Source organism: Primulina huaijiensis, unplaced genomic scaffold, assembly GCF_012295235.1.
Source record: "Primulina huaijiensis isolate GDHJ02 unplaced genomic scaffold, ASM1229523v2 scaffold43369, whole genome shotgun sequence".
In the NCBI taxonomy this organism is placed as follows: domain Eukaryota; kingdom Viridiplantae; phylum Streptophyta; class Magnoliopsida; order Lamiales; family Gesneriaceae; genus Primulina; species Primulina huaijiensis.
Window position 1 is genome coordinate 113,635 of NW_027360496.1, and position 19,457 is coordinate 133,091.

General features: G+C 32.5%; 3 protein-coding genes across 3 annotated transcripts; 2 read left to right on the forward strand and 1 right to left on the reverse strand.

The window, feature by feature from the left end:
* Positions 1–149: 149 nt before the first annotated feature.
* LOC140970156 (large ribosomal subunit protein eL24y-like) lies at positions 150–2,079 on the forward strand. The gene is made up of 5 exons (XM_073431773.1): positions 150–337; positions 1,216–1,291; positions 1,372–1,473; positions 1,562–1,710; positions 1,789–2,079. Exons 1-5 carry the CDS (start codon positions 327–329, stop codon positions 1,940–1,942), a joined length of 492 nt encoding a protein of 163 aa, XP_073287874.1. The 5' UTR covers positions 150–326; the 3' UTR covers positions 1,943–2,079.
* Positions 2,080–2,310: 231 nt separating this feature from the next.
* Positions 2,311–6,322, reverse strand: LOC140970153 (protein IQ-DOMAIN 22-like). The gene is made up of 4 exons (XM_073431768.1): positions 5,870–6,322; positions 3,990–4,190; positions 3,472–3,549; positions 2,311–3,381 (listed from the first exon to the last, which is right to left on the reverse strand). The coding sequence occupies exons 1-4, from the start codon at positions 6,263–6,265 to the stop codon at positions 2,617–2,619; spliced, it is 1,440 nt and encodes a 479-aa protein (XP_073287869.1). The 5' UTR covers positions 6,266–6,322; the 3' UTR covers positions 2,311–2,616.
* Positions 6,323–14,546: 8,224 nt separating this feature from the next.
* Positions 14,547–17,802, forward strand: LOC140970145 (probable NOT transcription complex subunit VIP2). The gene is made up of 6 exons (XM_073431751.1): positions 14,547–14,813; positions 16,101–16,417; positions 16,509–16,561; positions 16,649–16,690; positions 17,268–17,412; positions 17,703–17,802. The coding sequence occupies exons 1-6, from the start codon at positions 14,711–14,713 to the stop codon at positions 17,757–17,759; spliced, it is 717 nt and encodes a 238-aa protein (XP_073287852.1). The 5' UTR covers positions 14,547–14,710; the 3' UTR covers positions 17,760–17,802.
* Positions 17,803–19,457: the final 1,655 nt, after the last annotated feature.

A 19,457-nucleotide genomic window follows, 5' to 3' on the forward strand; every position in this document is an offset into this window, starting at 1 on the left:
AATTTATACTGTCACTGGTGATATAGAAAATGAACTATTTTTATTTTCTTGAGATGGAAAATATTTTTCAAAATCTATTTCTTTTTTAAGTAAAAAATCTATATTTATTAATTTGGTGAGCCATTATGAAGAAACCATTACGCCATGCCCTTCAATTGTAAAATGAGAGCCCACTACGAAATATGGGCTTCAAAAAGCCCATGTCTGATGTACGACGACACCGTTTTCATGCAGAAGCCAGATCCTATTTAGGTTGCTGGGAAACTAGGGTTTCACCCTCTCTTTAGAATAGCAAGCAGCCCGGATTCTACAAAGCTTGGACAACAATGGTTCTAAAGTATGTTTCTCGATCTCTTTCTACCCCTAACGCATGCAAAATTGCACCTTTTATGGTTCTTGTGTGTAAAATTGCTTTGTCTTACCTAATGTTTTTATCGGTGTCGGGATTTTTCTGGCGTTTTGATTAACTTTTTGCTGTTCTGAGATCTTTTTTTTTGTGGGGATGACTGTTGTTTCAAGTTTTCGATGGGATCAGTGTTTCATTCGCTTGTATCTTGCTCTAATCATGCAGGCTTAGGATTTCAGCGGACCATTTTGGTTCAAGTAATGGCAAGTTAACGTAGCATATCTTGTGTAATAAAATTTCAAGGGGTCGATCACGTGGCTTGAATTAGGTTTTCAGTGGAGAATTAGCTTCTGTTTGAGTGGATTTTAAAATGTGATTTGCGTGTTAAGTGTTGAATTTTTTCTTTTTATATTTATGAACCTGGAATCGCATTTTACTCGTTTGTTATTATGGTTTAGGAAGTCTTCTCAAAAAAAAAATTATGGTTTAGGAAGTACTCTGCAGAATCATGTGCTTTTGGAGCTTTCATTGTGTATTTACTTGTTTTCAAAGAGTTCAAATGAAGAGTATGGTGGTGTTAATTATTATCCTCGCCTTCTCATATCGCTCTGTGTTGTCTTAGTTCCAGCCTATGGTACATAATGTTCAATCTTCGTAAGCTGTGTTCAATCTTCGTAAGCTGTGTATGACTTGATTTGCTGCGGAAAAGTTGATTGCAGAAATGGTTTTTGATGAGGACTTCAATGTCTTGAGAGTTCTGTTCTTGTTAACTAAGAATTCTAGTGGAACTGTTACTATTTTCCACTGCTTATTTTTTTAGTTCAGGTGGTATACGAGTTCATAACTTACTGTTTATATTGGGTTATCAGGACAGAGCTTTGTCGTTTCAGTGGTGCCAAGATATATCCAGGAAAAGGCATAAGATTTATTCGCTCCGACTCCCAGGTCAGATAAGAGGGAGGTGGTTACATTTATCATCGATTTAAGTTTCTTTCTGCTGAAACTTTACTCTCTGGTTTCTTTAGGTCTTCCTCTTTGCTAACTCAAAATGCAAGAGGTATTTCCACAACCGACTAAGGCCAGCAAAACTGAATTGGACTGCTATTTACCGAAAACAACATAAGAAGGTTTTTTCTTACTTGAGACCATCTTCTCTCTCTCAGTATGTTTCTTAACTGATTCTCGTTGTGCTCTTATTTCCGCACTGATACTCAGGGAGATGCTGCCGAAGCGGTGAAGAAGAGGCGACGAGCCACAAGGAAACCCTACTCAAGGTCTATTGTTGGCGCAACATTGGAAGTTATTCAGAAGAGAAGAACTGAAAAGCCAGAGGTCCGTGATGCTGCACGTGAAGCTGCTTTACGGTAAGTTGAGTTCAAACCCCAGAACGGTGGTATCTGTGCAGTTCAGAGTTCCTCGTGATTTTTAATTTTTTACCGCAGTGAAATTAAGGAAAGAATCAAGAAAACCAAGGATGAGAAGAAGGCAAAGAAGGCTGAAGTTTTGTCAAAGCAGAAAGGTACCAAGAGTAACGTGCCTAAGGGTGCTGGACCCAGAGGTGGCCCTAAGCTCGGAGGTGGTGGTGGCAAGCGTTGATTTTTGCATGGCTCCGTAACTATTGTCTTTTAATGTTGGTTGGTTCAGAGATAGTTCCTTTCGATTGCAATTTGTGCTGATTTGTTTTTTGCACCGCTTGATTTCTCGGTTTTAATGCATATTATTACATTGCTATATCCTCTGGATTCCTTTGGAAGTAGCATAGACACACTTTCTTTGAATTTCTGAATTTCTCATGGCCACAGTGGCCATACCATGTTTCTGATGCACATATATTCCTATTCCGAAGTGACTAGTTTATATCGTTTTGTATCATCTTTGACCTAATTATGAATATGCATAGACAAACCATTAAATCAAACCAAGTGTCCTACCGAAAATAATTTTTATAGTTAATGAAATTGCACATTTTCGATCGGAAGCTAGTTCTTGACATGACTAGTTACATATTTAAATCCCGTAGCATTTCATAGTTCTAGTGTTGCATCCGTAAAATAACGTCAACGAGCCAAACAATTCACTCGGACGTGCATGAACCATGTTAACATGTGATTTCTTTACTTACGTAAAAAGCTGCTTAAGTTGCTGGATATGACTTGCGTTAATCATTTAAACAACTGAAAAACTAACTTTCAACATGTTAAGGTAAGGGAAGCTGGTTAAACTTGGGATAATGTATCAGTCAAATAAAAAGATACCAAACCAAAGGCAACTTAACATCCGAGCCACTGACCACCACGAAAACCAGTAATACCTTCTCCTGTGGGCATTCCAAGCCTGTCCAATCGACCAGACCCTGGATAAGCTTTGATTGTGAAGTTGACATCCGGTGCAGAAACTCTATGGGCAATCAACCTCGACTCATGGCATCCATGTACCAAGTATCTCTTTGTAGACCCCGATCTGTCGTATTGAAGTCTTTGCTTTGGAGCACTGAGGGATCTTGCCTTGGCTTTTGATGATTCAGTGAAAGACATGTAATTTGGGTGGTCGGTGTAACCATTGAGACAACTTCTCGAGCCATCGCTCTTCGAAGGGGTGAATGCTCCTCTTTTAGAGCTGCCACCCATAGATGATGCTGAATATAATTGTGGGCTGTTCTCCGCAGTACAGAAAGCACTTTCATCTCTGTCTTTTGCAAATTTCATAGGGATCAAAGATTTAACTTCACCAGAGATTGGACTCAGAACTGTTGAATGCAATGTGGAGTCCTTGGATGTTGAAAAGCTTTGACAGTTTAGATCAGAGCCAAGGCTAGGATGAGAAGCATGGAATAGCGTTTTACAATTGGTAGCGGAAGGTTTTCCGGTGTCGACTTCCAGAATCTTATAACTTCTTTCGTCATCTGTGGGACCATTTCTTGTACGAAGTCCTTGCTCCCATGATCTATCACCCAATCTACAGTCCAATCTATTGCAAGTTGTTGGTAGTTTTTCTGCATCCAAGGAAACGTTGCCGCTGGATCTTGAACTCTTTCTCTGCATGCACACATATTAATCTATGCTCAGTTGTATGGTTAGAGAGAAAGAAGACAATAATCCAGGGGAAACGAGGTCAATTTTGTTCACCTTGAGCATCGTTAATTGTTCGTGCTTCATACTCCTAGTCCGAACAACATGATCAATTTTCTCGGGTGTTGGCGGCCCCTAAAAATGTTGTGCAATGTAAAAATATAGGCCTTTCTTCAAAAGGTCAAAAAGGTAAACGGGGTAAAATTTATGTACACAAATTCGACAAGATTTTGAACGGTCAATGTTTAAACTTTAAATTACCCCTGAGGTACAAAACCTATTCGAAAATATATTGCAAATGTTCATCAAGTCAAATAAAAACCAGATTATCATCAACTCCAATGGGATTGAAGTAGGTTCCACCACAAAATTAGGCGAAGCAACTTTTCACATGGCCTGTTTACACACTTACGAAGTATGTCAACTGTTCGAATCATAAAGTAGTACGTATTTTCACTGACCGGAAATAAAAAGAATGGTCCACATCCCAACTTATACGCTTTCCGGTCATGCCATGCCCCTACGACTAATTCAAAATTTAAAAAGTTAAAGAGGTAATTCCAGTATTTTCTCACATGATAACTGAAGTGGGAATATTTCAGGCTTGGATATGGGGACTCAGAAATCCAAAAGCGACCAGCTCGGGCTCTTGCTTGAGCTCGTACAAGTGCCTGCATTCGTCGCAAAACATCTGCAGTCTGCTTCCTCACAAGGTGACCCCTCACCAATGCTTGAAGTTTAACTAATGCTTTCAGGGTCCGCAGAGCTCTTCTTGACTACACATTCAACAAAACAATTTATTGGACCGGTTCTAATAATCGGGTGGTGCGGGGAAAAATACATTCTTGAAATGATAAAACTGTGGTGCTACCATAGTGGTCTGGCGGAGTCAAGGTGTATGTAAGGTGGGAATTTGAGACGAGACAACATGAAGGTGACAAAAATCGAAATTTTAGTACAGCTCAATATGTAAAAATATCAAACCATTTAAACATGAAAGTGAAACTACAAATCAAGCCAGACGCGTTCAACAAATTCATTATAGCAAAGTGCAAACGACTAAACTGCAATAAGGGACAATTATTCATTAATAACATATGCCAGTACATAAAGTGAAAGTAGTAGAGAAAGTAATTAGCATTTGATGAAACTTTTTTAAATAAACTAAAAAATTCATCACCAATAATGGAGGCATGAGCCATAGACGAAAAACCATGTTAAATTTTTTTTAAAGATATTGGCACCTCAAGAAACACGAATTTCACTTCAAAAGTCTTCTGAGACCATGTATGACATTTAAAAGTAGGCATATCAGATAAAACTGAAGAAAAAAATGAACTTAAAATCTCTATACATAAAAAGTAATAGATATAAAGCAAACTCAACTTGGATAACTTTAAATCTCAAATGAAATAAAACGAGAATGGGACCAGTAGATACCAAGTTTTTGGAGCTAACTAACCCGAACCCCATAATACTTCATATCTTATATCGCCAGCGGTATGCTAAAGAAAGAACTTGCATTCACAACACGTATGAATGAAAGAACACGGAAGCGAAAAATTTCACATGTCGAATTCCCAGGAATTGTTTACATAATTTTAAGTCACAAAGATACGCACTTTTTTAACATCATAATAATGCATTTTCAAAAACCAAATTACTGGGAAAGTTTGAAATCCTGGCTACTCCTAACCAACGTAACTAACTCATTAAGAACCATGTCCTGAACCATGTGAAGACCCGAATGATTTGTCGAGTAAGGAGCCCATTAGGAGAACAAATTTTATATTATTTTTCAAAAAAATGAGGAAAGAAAGCTTCCCTATTGTTAATACGTACAAAACCGATGAAGAATTAATTAAAGTCAACAAATTTATACGCAAGAATATTAAGGATCAATAAATGCATGAAAACGCCATGCCATTGTATTTTTGAAGAAGATGCTTAAATTAACTCAACCATAACTACTAGTATCAATACATGCAGGTCCACACGGCTTCGACCTAGCCTTAGACCCTATCTGACATCTTCCTTTTTCTTCTTCACCGGCTAATGGGCCGTTCATACATTTTTTTTATATAACATATTTCATGTGAACTGAAGAACAAAACTATACCATAGTCCACAAGCACAAATAAATTTTCTTTAAATATCATAACCAGAGAAAGTTTATGTACGATTCAAGAAAGAATGCACGTTTCAGCCTCAAAGGGACAACTTCCCGACTAAATTACTATGCATCCGATCTGAATACAGCCTAAAATATTGAAACTTGACTACAAGAAAACAGCTCAGGATGTGCATAGAGACAAACCAGTTCTTCGCCATCTCATTTAAAAATTATCTACATTGGTACGACACTCGAAACTCCCGAGTACGTAGTAGGAAAATTGATCGAGAAGTAAGGGTGCCCGAATAATATAAATAGGAAAGTATATAACGCGTAACATACCAGATATGCACGAAAATGTGACTGAATCGTAACGGCTGCCCGATCCTTCAGGCTCCAGCGCCCAGCGCCTGTTTTGCTAACCCACGCCGCCGTGCTCGTTGATGTACTCCTACCGCTGCCGCTGGTTAACTTGACTGCCGCAGCTGCAGCCTCAGCAGCCGCGACGGCAGCCTCCGCAACGGCAGCTGTAGCAGCGGCGACAGAGACTGCGTGGTGGCTGGGGTCATTATCGTTCGTGACTACGACGTATTGTGATTTCAGGTGACCTCTTTCCATATGGGACTTTGCAAAGCTCCATTTCTTCTTCGGTGGTTGCGAGATTTGACGTGTGTTCGGGTTTGGATCGCATTTCTTGAGTCCCAGCAGAGCTCTAAACCATTTCGAAGTCTTTCCCATGGTTTTTCTGGTTTTACTAGTGATCAGAAAGTTTAAGAAGCCATTATGCGAGAGAGAGAGCTGATGTTTTTCTATACTAACTAAAGGATGAATATCTTAAATCGTAAATATATATATCCTATTTATTATTTTTAATTAATTCTAATGAATATAAAAAAGCTTTCGTTATTATTTTATTTTATAATATAATCGTAAATATATATATCCTATTATATTAATTATAAGTGAAATTTTGTTGAGTAGAGCGTTTGATTGGGACCCAACCAAATAAATTAAGGATTTTTTTGTTGCTGCAAAATTGTGTTTAGTCATCTCAAATTTCGATAAATAAACTTGCGATAATTTCAATTCAATTTGAGTCAACTATCCGAATTTACCTTAAATTTGTTTAGTAGATCGTCCTGTAGTATTAGACAAAATATAGAATCATTTCATGGCCTCGTTATTTTCATACATTCCTCGATAAATCTAAAATAAGATGGTGGATCTAAAAATCCACAACGGATCGTGTCCTTCAAGTCGCACGTTGCTTTCTACCAAAAGAAAATGATAAAATGACTTGCAAATAATCAAATAATATAATTTGCCTTCATTATTCGATTAGAAAGTATATTTGAACGTATTCTAAATTGAGTCGATTTTGTTTGCTTCCTAGTAATTTAAAATTTTAATTTTGTAAGGTATATAATTCGATCCCATAAAAAAATTGATGTTTTGGTGCAAATTTTTTTTGAAATGATCGATCGGTACAATCTTATTTAATTTTAGACAAAATAAAAAAGAAAAATTGACAAAGGAAACGTCTTGTGGTGAAATTTAATTGCTTTCGAAACAAGTCTTTTCAATTTCCAAAAAAATAAAAAAAACATGATCAATAGTTAATAAGGTCTACTTTTTCCCATCAATTTAAGTTACGAATATAATTTAAGAATATTTAAAATTTAATGGATTACACCTTTTCTTAAAACATTTACATAATTCACTGATGTTACGATATATATAATTAATGCAAATACACATCGATAAATTATTATTGCAAAAGTGTTGTAAAATGTATTAAAGATACAACGTACCACATAGTCAATTAAACAAATCGAGAAATTAATGCACATTTAATCCATTCAATGTGCATAAATATATATATTTTTATTGAATATAACCATATAAATATAGATTGTAATTTGTGAGTAGTGGTGTTCAAACTTTGGATTAAATCGAAAATTCAAACCGAAAAAACCGAACAACAAACCGAACCAAAAGCCGAATTTTGTAATTCGGATATAAATGTTAAAACCGAAGTTTATTTGGTTCGGTTTCAGATTATATATGTCAAAACCGAACAAACTGAAATTTCATTAAATTAATAATAGTTTAATATTTAGTTGAATGAAAAACCGTTTTGAACAATTTTTAGTTGATTGTTGTTTGTTTAATTAATTTAAACTTTATATTTAAATATTTTATTAGGAAAACATGTAGAACGTTAACATATTATATTTTACAATATATTTATATTATTAATTTAAATAATTATACCAAAACCGAAATAATCGACCGAAATAACCAAACTGTTTTGGTATAAAACCGAACCGAAACGAAGAAAAATGATTCGAATATCGGATTATATATTTTCAAAACCGAAAACCGAAAAAAAAAGAAATAAAAAACCGAAAAGTAAGTAATTTGCTGCTACGAAAATTATACTTTTTGTTGCTAAAAAAAAAAGCGATTTTCGGAAAATTTTGATTCCCCTCTTGATATGTAATAAATACATCACCTTCACTTCTAAAATTTCAGAATTGGCCATTTATTATTATAATTAAAAGTACCTCAAAATTTTAGAAAAATATGCGCGAAATTAAATATTAGTCATTAATGAGAATTTTTACATTATTTGTTTTAAAAGAAAAACGTCACGAACTAAAGAAGTCGGATGCGGCCTGGCCGAAAAATATGACGCCGCCAATAATGGAACGACATCCGCTTCTGTGAACTTGGAAATTAAATTCGTATATAAACAAATATTTTACTAATTAACTACCGATATAAATCAGAAGTGGGTGTTGTCTCGATTATTTGAATTTTTTAGAGCCACATTATGTAATTTATTTGTTCAATATGCATTGCTTTATATTTCCATGTACGATTTCTCAAAAAAAAAAAATTCTTCTTTAAAAATAATTCATTATTTCCACGATTGAACAGTTGAACCTGATGGATAAATAATATCTTGATGAATGTCACAGTGTTTTATTTGAGCAGTTGTCTAATGAGACAATTTCACATATTTATATTTATGAGATAGATCAACACGATCAATATTTTGAATAAAAAATAATATCTTTTACATACAAAATAATATTTTTTTCATGAGTTGAGTAGGGTAAAAAATTCGTCTCACAAAATTGACCCGTGAGATAGTCTCATGAGAATTTTGTGTTCTTTTTTAAACATATATATTTATCGATTATAACAAGAAAAGTGAGTGTGTTGAGTGAGCAATTTCTCGGGTTGGAATGCGTTCTTTCCTTGTGAGTACTGTTGATCAGGGTTGATGAGCCCCGATCGGGTGGTCTGCACACGCTCAAACAAGAAAATGTTAGCGGAACACCAAAATTGTTTTTGACATGGTCACTTCAACTTTTAAGTCAGTGAAATATTCACGCAAAGAAAAATATAATGATCAAAAAATGAGTATTAGAATTGTTTTTTAGAATGAATTAAATTTTCGATTTTACCTATGCTGGACGTATTTATATGATATTAAGATAGGTGCTTATCCCAGTATACTCGGGTAGTGCTCACAATGCCAGGACATGACCGACTTTTCAGCTTTAGCACGATCTCGTAAACATAAAGAACATGCCTCGTGATTATCGGTGGACAAAGTCCATGATCGATTGATTTATTCCTCTTATGTTGTCCGACTAAGGATATGAGTTCGAACTTGTATGCGTTCCTATTAGTTTGTTATGTATCCCGGATGGCCGTGTGTCTGAGGTAAAAATGGAGATTTAAATAGGGTAGATGCTTATTTTACTTGAGTTAGCTCCAACTCACCACCCAAGACTAGGTCTGACCTGACTCGACCCTGGTTTTCTTTCCCTACGAGAGATGACTCGAGTTTTCGTAGGGCTATATATATAAAATACCAAAAATAAAAATACATATATTTTGTATTTTGTAGCCTGCCATGAATTGCAACGGGGCCCGATTTGAGGGTGGGATGTCCGAGTCAGGATTGAAAAGACTTGATTGAATTAGAAAAAGCAGCAAAGTACAGAACTCTAATTGCCAGTTTGGAAATTCGCATCACGTGCATGGATTTGTACGTTGTCGTCTGCTCCCCTATCCTATATAATTTTGTTCATATTAAATATTAATTTATGACCTATCACTATATCTATCCCATTGATTTGATATTTGGATAGAAAAAAATAAAAATTATCTTATAAGTTGCAGCACTACTTTTGTATTGGCAATTTTTAATATATTATGATTGTGATTTTTAAATAAAATCTAACCCATTATTTTTATTTTTTAAACCTTAAAATATATTTATTTTTAAAAAATTGAATTAAAATTTTTAATTAATTTTATCAGTTAAATAAAAATTATTGCATGTTTTGTGTAATTATATAATGATAAAAATAAAACAAAAAAGATATACATCAAGTATGACTTGTTTATGGTCTTTAAATTTTATAAATAAAAATTATCATTTTGGAGATGAACTGAAAATTAAAAAAAAACCTTTAGGAATCATTTGGTTCGCTATATTACTTATCTATATTTTTATCCAATCTAATATCATGTTTGATGTACTATATTATTTATCCATTAATCAATCATTTATCTTATATCAATCAAATCATCAATTATTTATCTCTAATCAATCAAATCATTGAATTGAAATTACAATATTATCCTTAATAAATAATATTATAAATATTTTATTAATATTTTCAAAATGACAAAACAATATCACATTATCTCAAATTTAATCAAATTAATCAATCAAATCAAATATTATATTAACAATCATTTTTATATATTTTATTATTAAAAAATATTACTTATCTCCCTACTATTTGTCTCATATCACGAACCAAACGGTATCTTAAGATACAGCCTGTTTTTTATTAAAAGGATGTTTTAAAAATTCTTTGATATTTTTGCAAAGATTTGTTTAAAACTCGCCCAAATCTTCTTAACTACTTTTCTAAGATATAACTAAATAGATATTTTATTTTCAATATAGTTTTCTCGAAACAAACATCCGAAAAACGTTGGGAACGCAGACTTCAGTCATGTGGCCGATTACCAACGAAAAAAGAACGGGGAATTGGCCTTCATTCTTCAGCCGTCGTTTTTTTTTTTGTGTTCAGTCTCTGGGTATTTTTTTAGTACCACATTTCCACATGAAGTGTACCACATTTCTACATGAAGTGTACCACAATTTGTATGACATTGTACCACAATTTTGTGGATAGGGTGTGAACCCAAAGAAATGTTTTGATTGGGTATTTTTCACCAACTTCCCCAAAAAAAATTGTCGAAGAACTTTTATATTTTATTTTTTTATTAAGAGATTTTTTATTGTGTTATTATATATAAATTTTTGATTTAATCATCATGCTTGAAATTTTTTGAATTGGGCCAACTCTAAACCTGTCAAATTTCAACTTGTATTGGCCCACTTTTAAGATATTGTATCATCGTGGGGGTGCAAATATAATCTTCTATTTAATTTTTTATGTATGTACATTTATTTTCTGAAAGGCTTCATGTCAAATATTTATATTGCAACTTGCAAGTTAAGTCGTTCGTTGATATTGCTAATCAACTCGAGACTTGGATCAAGATACACAATTGATTGTTAATAAAAGTCTTCTTGCTCTAAATTCTGAGAGTAGCTTCTTGAACAAGCTCATAATCGTTCTGACGATATTACATGTGAAATTGGCTCTAGTGCTAATAATGAAACCGTACATTTGTTAGCTTTACCAAAGAACCAAATATTATAATAATTGTGCAATTCAAATATTTAAAATATTATAATTATAATAGTCTTCACAAAGATCAATTGTTTCCTGATGAGAGCAAATTATTGATCCGTAATAGACAATGCTTATAGTTCTAGTTTTGTGGACGTAGAAGAGATGGGTTGAATAAAACAAATAAAAGCAAGCATCGTGTTTTCGACGTTCCAAAAAAGATCAGTATAAATTAAGAAACATACATAAAATTTAAATTTTGATCTCTTCCCATTTATCTATCCTTGGTGTTTCCATTTAAGACATCATGGCAAAAAAAAAAAAANATCTATTCAAGTCTTCATATTTTGAAACTTTTGTACAACATCTTCTTTATCAATTGTTAAAAATATTTCTTTATGTACATAGACAATATATTATCATTCATTCAATCATCACTCATTCGATTGATAACATCCTATATATAGCCGTCGTCACAACCAGTAGAATTAATATAAAATATATTAATACCATCAGTTTGATTATTTATTTGAAAGTAAAATGGACTGGGCTAATTTGATTGTTCTACTATATATTTAACTAAAGGTAATAGGCGAAAGCTTTTGGATGGGTCTGGATAATATAAGGATTATATAAAACATATAATTAAGTAACAACAATAATAATAAAAAATAATAAAAAAATAAAAAAAATTTGTTTAAATGATAAAAACATTCATTCTTTAGAATTAATAATATTACTAATTTAAATTTCTCGGCTGTAATTAATTTTCCCTTTATTATAACCAGTCTATGATTTTGGAATATATTTTAGAAAAAAACCAAACATGTTAATGTTTCCATTCAGGTGCCAAATGGCAAATACCCAAAAAAATTTATTTCAATGAGTCAACATTATTCTCCATGCACGTAAATGTAATTAAATACAAAATCCAAAGTTTGTGTGAAGCGATGTTACAGTAATTTTTTCATTCAAAGTTTATGTTTGAGTTTTTTTTAATTAATCTGTCATGGTCATGTTTTTTTTTCCTTTTAAAATTTAAAGTCAAATAAAAAAATGGATTTTAATAAAATTAAAAGTAAAATGTTTTATCAATTAATAAATAAAGTAAATTTTTTATTTTAAAGTAAATTAAACTAATGTTTGTCAAATGTGTGTGCGTGTTTTTTTTTAATCAATGTAATCTAACACAAATGCATATAGAAACTTATGGACTCACTTTTTTTTTTAATATTTTATATTATATTACGATTTGATCGTTTTTATATTAATTTACTTAAATTTAAATAGAATGAGATAAAAAAATAAAGACAAATGTTAAGAATTCTACAAGATAAGCTCAATTTAATTACAAATTATAAAGTTACTTACTTTAAATAAAAAAAATCTCTAGTGAAGATTACATGCATTAAATAGCATCATATTACATAGATTGTTTGAACTTACAAGACACATGTTAAAAAGATTGAGTGGATTTTTTTTTATTGTAGAGATAAAATTATAAATAGGATAATTATAATATATTTATTAAATAATAGGACGCAGAAAAAGACAATTTTATGAAAATTTTATTTTATATAGTAACTTCAAATTTATACATGATGTACATACAATGCATTATTTACAAAAAAAAATAAATTTTATTAACCCAAAATAAATGTTTGAATGGAGAATTGTAGAGAATTGTACACTCCTAGCACCGTAGACAATGGAGAGTCCTCCTATATAAAGAGAGTCCTGTATCGTTTCCAGCCAGCCAACTTATTACAAAGCATATATCCTTCTTCGCATGAGCTCCTGTTCACCACTTAACATTCAGTGAGAACAACTTTCCGTAGAATTTTAACTTTCTTTTCTTTTTTTTTTTTTTATCTGAATCAATATGTTTTTTAGGGTTTTATAAGAATCTGGGTGAGCATGCACGCGTTTGTTTAGAGCTTTTTTTGTTTTGTTGAATTTCTTTTGTTTGTGTGGATGTGGTTATTGCATGGGTTAAGAATTGAGTTTAAAGAATTTGATGTTGTCTTAGATCTCCTCTTTCCTGGAGACTTCTTGAATTCTGGATTTGATTTAGTTGTAAATGATTTAAAGGAGCAACCATTGAATGAAGAGATCTGTGGTTTACTTGGTAAAAAAATTTCTAAGAGAATAACTTTATCAGAAGTGAGATCTTGGTGCCTAGCAAATTAAAATGGCAGAAATTTTTTTGAAAGCATTAAAAAGACATAATTGTATATGTTTTGTGGGTTTTTAAACAAAGATCTGGATTTTCATGCCAAAAAGAAAAAGAAACAAGTTATTTGACCGTTAACAGTTAAAAAAAATCTATTTTGTGATAATCGATTGTGCGGTTATATTTGTGTTATTTAAATCATGTCGTTGTACATTTACAGTAAGTTGGACGTTACAAGATTCATGGAATCGAGTTTACGTCACTTGCTTTATATATGATGGAATGACGATTTTAAATTCTATCCGAAAATTACTATGCGTATTAAGAAAAAGTTGACAAGAAGAAGATTTTTTGTTCATTTGGTGATCTTTATGATTCTTTTTGGCGATGCGTCATCGCATAGTTGGAAAATCAATCAATGTGTTGCATATGCCATAAAAAGTTTGGCATTCATATTTTGAAAGACCAAAATGATTTAATAATGTTGTACTTATTATCTTGCAGTTATTGAAGTGCAAAATGTGGACACCAAAGACATCAAACAAGTCTAACTCAAACCGTGTAGATGTCAATGGAAGAACTTATATGACTCCCTATTCTACCCCATTTGTTCCATCTAGACCTAGTGCTGCTTCTAATGAATCTGGTGGTATACTCTCCAAGTTGCTGATCAATATCTACTTTTTTTATATAGATGTTGTAATGCTTGAATTAACACAAATCTTCTTTCCTCAATATTGCTGGAAACAATAAAGGGCTTCGCAACAATATTCACGGGAGTTTTACTCCGTATTTTCCTGGATCATATGCATCAAGATCAACAAATATTGTCGATCTTCCAAATGGCATTCAACAAACTCAAGGAGGCTCGTCGAGTATGAGAAACACGTCACGTGTTTTAACCAATGAACCTTCCCAGGTAAAACTAGACAACTATTTATCTAACAATATTGCAATAGGAAAAACTCTTCAAAAAAATTCTTTGTATGCATACAACGAATAATCTTATCTGCAAGTGGTCTTAAATATCTCTACTATCTAGTTTCTTGAGAAATCCTAAACTGTAATTGACCATCTGATGCAGCTGTCTCTTGGAAGCTCACATGGGTATTCGGGCATCACAAAAACCGGGGGTATAAGTTTTTCAAACCTACAAATACAACTTGTTTGGAATGTATTGAATCTACAATCTTTTCATCATATTTTGAGATTTCAGGGCCACCTTTGGTTCCAAATAAGCCACCTGTGGTTCCAAATAAAGGACATGCAGGACGAATGGTCAATTCTATTGGTGGTTTTGTCAGTGCAGATGGTAGTGGTTCAAGTTCTACTGGGTTGGCTAATGTCCCTAGTCCTGTTTCTGGCTTGAATTTGTCCGGTAAAGACTATACGTTTATCACATATGAATACCTAAGTAGTACAACAACATTGGCAGGATTATACTTAAACCCGATATGAAGTTTAGCATTTACAAGTTCTATGTCCATAATCTAACTTATCCATTTGTTAGTTTTTCAAGTTTGCTTAGCAATAACAACATTGTATATTTTTACGTACATAAGTTGCATTGAAGTATTCTTCATTTGTATTTATGGATATACAACTCATGCAAAACTAAATGTTGAAAAACCAATTTCATTTACACTGCCATTGCTATTCAAGTAACAATATTTGGATTTCTTAGCTTCTTGTATGTTCCCCATTCCCGGCAATTCTCATTTTGGGGCTCCCATGCCACTTCCACAAAACCAATTTCAAGATGAGACCAGTCATTTTAGTTATATGGGATTACTAAATGACTCAAATGGCGATGATATTAATGTTGATGTCAATGACTTATGCCACCTATTTGGATATTATATATTCTTCTGTTGGTGATCTTGAAGGTCAACCAGGTAATTATAAACAGAGAGACTATTTTTTAAAATTTTTTTTTTTTACGAGAGATTTTTCCTTACTGTACAAGTTTAAAGCAAACCAATAACTTTAGTTTTTTTTTCAACATAATCAATATTTCGGCATTTCAAATGAGGATTTTTCCCCTTGGTCGCCATATGAAGGTGCTTTAATTCTCATAGTAATGAATTTGCAACCACTTCAATGGGTGGTGATATGGTTTTGATACCATATATGCCATCACATTTATAATTTTTGTTTTTTCACCGTGTCAAGGGTAGTCATATGGTCTTGATACCTATTTTGTCACATTTTCTGATGAAATATAAACTTGGTGTTTCTAATTTCACCGGTTGTTATTGTTCATTTTGGGTGTGGGGAATGAGACTCTCTTCAACATTCTTTAATAAATCAACTCCTAACTCTAATCTATATCGGTTAGTTAGAAAAGCATGCGTATAGAAAAGTTTGAGATTTACTAGGTTTTCAATTGTTTCATCAAGAAAATGAATATTGGGTCTAGCTGCCGATTTCATCTATTTAGTCTAGTCTGACTTCAATGGAATATTTATCATTACTTGAGCTTGATGCTATGAATCTATTTGCTTTTCTTTCTTGGAACTATGATAGGTGGTCTTAACATCGGCGGTCTAGTTGATTATAGCGCAACACAGCGGCAGGGAGAACATTTTGTGCAGCCTCAGCAATAAAAAAATAGAGGATATATAATTTGTATTTCTAATGACTTGTAATCTGTCATCTTATGCAGCGATATCAGCATTTCCAGCAACCTCAACCTCAACTCGCTTATATAATCCCTCAAGAGGTAAAGAGGTGGCACAAAGCTCTCGGCTTGGACCTGATGACTATGGGTTGCTTGGTTTGCTTAAAATAATAAAAGGTGCCAATCCAGCGAAAACCTCTCTTGCTATGGGAGTTGATCCGCACTCCCTTGGCCTCGACTTAAATTCTCTGGAGCCTCTTAACCAAAAGTTTGCATCTCCATGGTCTGATGAACCTGTGAAAGAAGGGCCCAAGTATAATATCCCTGACTGCTACAATACTGAACAACCTCCTCCATTGAAGGTGTTTTTTTTATTCCTTTAATTGGTAAACTATTGCAAACATATTCAGTTAACGTTGTTATTAATTAATGCGTCACCTTGTATTCGTGCAGCTTAGTCACTTCAAGAAATTCCATCTGGCGATGTTGTTTTACATTTTTTACAGGTAAGTACTTCGATAAAGGCCTTTCATTAATTTAAAATTTAGGTTCAGTGGTGCTTATTTTTGTGGATTTCGTCTCCTATCTTGCAGCATGCCACAAGACCAGGCGCAACTCTTTGCAGCAAATGAACTGTAAGACTTTTTCATTGAGATATTCGATTTACATTTCTCTTTGTTTCTTGAGCATGCATTTCTCTGTAGCTATAACATTTTTGCAAGATAGAATAGTTAAGAGGGTTTTTTTTGTTGAAACTTGTAGTATTAACATTGAGTTCATAAAAATGAGCTTAACGATAGGTAGTCTTGTTCATCCTTCTTGCTAATTAGCGACATCTTTTTGGAAAGAAGACCGTTTCTATTACGACGGACGTGTGGCTGCCTCTTCTTATCCTTAGAAATGAGAATTTAACTCCAGAAGCTTGAACTTTTGAGGTTTTGTTAAAAAAAATTTGTGCTAAAAAATATAAATAAAATATTCCCTCACAACAACTTAGAAATTTAACCTCGCCTTGCATCTTTAAAGTTCCATTTGTTTTTTCAGTTTTTCAGAAATGTACCATTCGACTAACCCATTCTTCATGTTAATACATAACTCTTAACTAGTCATATTACGACTTGTTGGATGATGATCTTTACATATAACGTTACATGCTTAAAGTTTCGTTCCTCATAATGAAAATGACTCAAAAGTTTTCCAATTTCTTCACAGACATGATAGAGGGTGGTACTTCCACAGAGAGCTCCACATGTGGTTCAGTAGGGACAAGAACTCGGTTCCTACGGTAAAGAATGAAAACTATGAAGTAGGTTGCTACGTCTGTTTTGACCCTTCCACATGGCAGACCATAAGACAGGTTAGCAATATTAATCTCGAGTTGCCCCCTAAGGGGTGTCCGAGTTTGTATTGTAGGCGAGTGTTTGATTCCTCTATCAACATTTTATCGGGCACGTTTGTCACACAAAGCTTGCACAATACAATTTTACTATAATAACATGATTTGCAAGCTATAATGTGTACCGAAAGGTAGCAGTTGCGGACGTCATAAAAAAAAATGAATCTCGATGATTGCGTTGTGTTTTTGACATTACATGCTTTTACGAACTAGAGAATTGGGGTTACTTATTTTTTCCTTGTCGGATGCAGGAAAATGTTGTTCTGTATTACAAAATGATAGAGCAACGACCGGCAATTCCGCCGTAGAGATGATTTGGAATGTCATTTCTCCTCCCTCCTGCCATAGGGTCAATTTCATTTTGTATCCGTTGTATCACGAACTTGTTAAATTGTTCGAACAAAAACTACATTCGTGCACCCCAAGTTTATGTGTGATTTTATTATGAATTGATCATATCGATTTTTTAAAGAAAGCCAGTACTCGTGACATTTTGTTTTGTTGTGTGCAACTTTATTGAATAATTAGTGTGGATATATGCACAAGAATTGTACAAAATGTATTTTATTTTGTATTTTTTAAAATAAGAAGAATTGCACAAATTTTTTAAAGAAAACCAGTCGTGAAAATTTTGTGCAGGTCTTCTTTCTTCTTTCTTTTTTTAATTTTTAATTTTTTATTATAGAAAAATAAAATAAAATAAATTTTGTGCAATTCTTGTGCATCTACACTGTTGAGGCATGAATTTAAGTACGCTTGAAATAATTTTGGATTCCAAACGCATTTTAATCTCTTCAAACAAAATTTTAATGTCTCAATTCATTAAAATGTTTTAAATCAACCAATTTTAAATCTATACAAAGGGTTTCAAGGGATGCAAAATGATGAAGAAGATATAGCACTAATTAATGATTAGACTCTTATCAATATACAATTGAGTAGGTATCTGGTGAGACAGTATCACGAATCTTTATATGTGAGACGGGTCAACCCTATCGCTTTTCACAATAAAAAGTAATACTTTTTCATGGATGACCCAAATAAGATATCTGTCGCACAAAATACGACCCGTGAGACCGTCTCACACAAGTTTTTGCCTATACAATTATCAAATCAAAATACAACAAAGGGCCAGAAAGTTCGATTTTAAGGGTATAGAATTTGTAGAATTGACATTTTTTTGGGGAAAATATAATTTAACGAGATGTCGCAAACTGGTAAACATTCGCACACCATGTTCCCAGTTTTAGGGAAATGAATGGAAATTAAAAAGAAAGACAAATAGACATGATAGATAAAATTAATTAAATAACTTTTTTAGAAATGGGTACGTTGTAAAATAATCTAAAGCGTGTTTCGATCGAGTTATTTAAAATTATATACTTCAAATTTATTTAACTTATTTGAATGATTTAAATTTAAATGAATTGTAAATTTATTCTCGGTTATTTTGGACAGTTTAATTTTACCAATAGTTGTCATCAATTTCAAATTCACTCAATATATATTATTTGAAACATATTGTTAAATCAAATATCTTCACTTAAATTATTTTATGCAAATAAAATTCTATAGTTTAAATTTAAATATATGAATTTATCATTTTCAACCAATTGAAATTTTTCGTCCATATTATTTATTATCATACAAAATTGAAATAATAATATGATATGATTATTCTAAATACCACAATCACTTGCAATTACACATATGAAATACTTTGATTCAATAAATAGTTAATTTCCCTTTAAAAGTAAAAAAAGACTATAATGAATATTAATAATCTACGCACAAACAAATTCGCGTTTATAAATAATTTATGTTATATCCAAAAATAAATTAATATTTTAATTATTTTTAAATTGAAAAAAATAAATATAAAAGCTGATTTTATTAGTGGTAAATAATAAATTTATTAAAATATAATAGAAATGGCATGTTTGTCCATTTTATACTATATATGTTTCTTGCTATATATTTGCATAATATGAAATATGTGATAAAAT

What these genes read in the sequence shown, in the direction of transcription:
- LOC140970156 (XM_073431773.1), top strand. An exon ending in TTATTCGCTCCGACTCCCAG is followed by an intron (nt 1,292 to 1,371) that starts GTCAGATAAGAG and finishes TGGTTTCTTTAG; the next exon opens with GTCTTCCTCTTTGCTAACTC. An exon ending in GCACGTGAAGCTGCTTTACG is followed by an intron (nt 1,711 to 1,788) that starts GTAAGTTGAGTT and finishes TTTTTACCGCAG; the next exon opens with TGAAATTAAGGAAAGAATCA.
- LOC140970153 (XM_073431768.1), bottom strand. Translation starts at nt 6,265, where the DNA reads ATGGGAAAGACTTCGAAATGGTTTAGAGCTCTGCTGGGACTCAAGAAA. An exon ending in ATTCCCACTTCAGTTATCAT is followed by an intron (nt 3,550 to 3,989) that starts GTGAGAAAATAC and finishes CAACATTTTTAG; the next exon opens with GGGCCGCCAACACCCGAGAA. An exon ending in AACAATTAACGATGCTCAAG is followed by an intron (nt 3,382 to 3,471) that starts GTGAACAAAATT and finishes GTGTGCATGCAG; the next exon opens with AGAAAGAGTTCAAGATCCAG.
- LOC140970145 (XM_073431751.1), top strand. Translation starts at nt 14,711, where the DNA reads ATGGTCAATTCTATTGGTGGTTTTGTCAGTGCAGATGGTAGTGGTTCA. An exon ending in AACAACCTCCTCCATTGAAG is followed by an intron (nt 16,418 to 16,508) that starts GTGTTTTTTTTA and finishes GTATTCGTGCAG; the next exon opens with CTTAGTCACTTCAAGAAATT. An exon ending in CTCTTTGCAGCAAATGAACT is followed by an intron (nt 16,691 to 17,267) that starts GTAAGACTTTTT and finishes ATTTCTTCACAG; the next exon opens with ACATGATAGAGGGTGGTACT.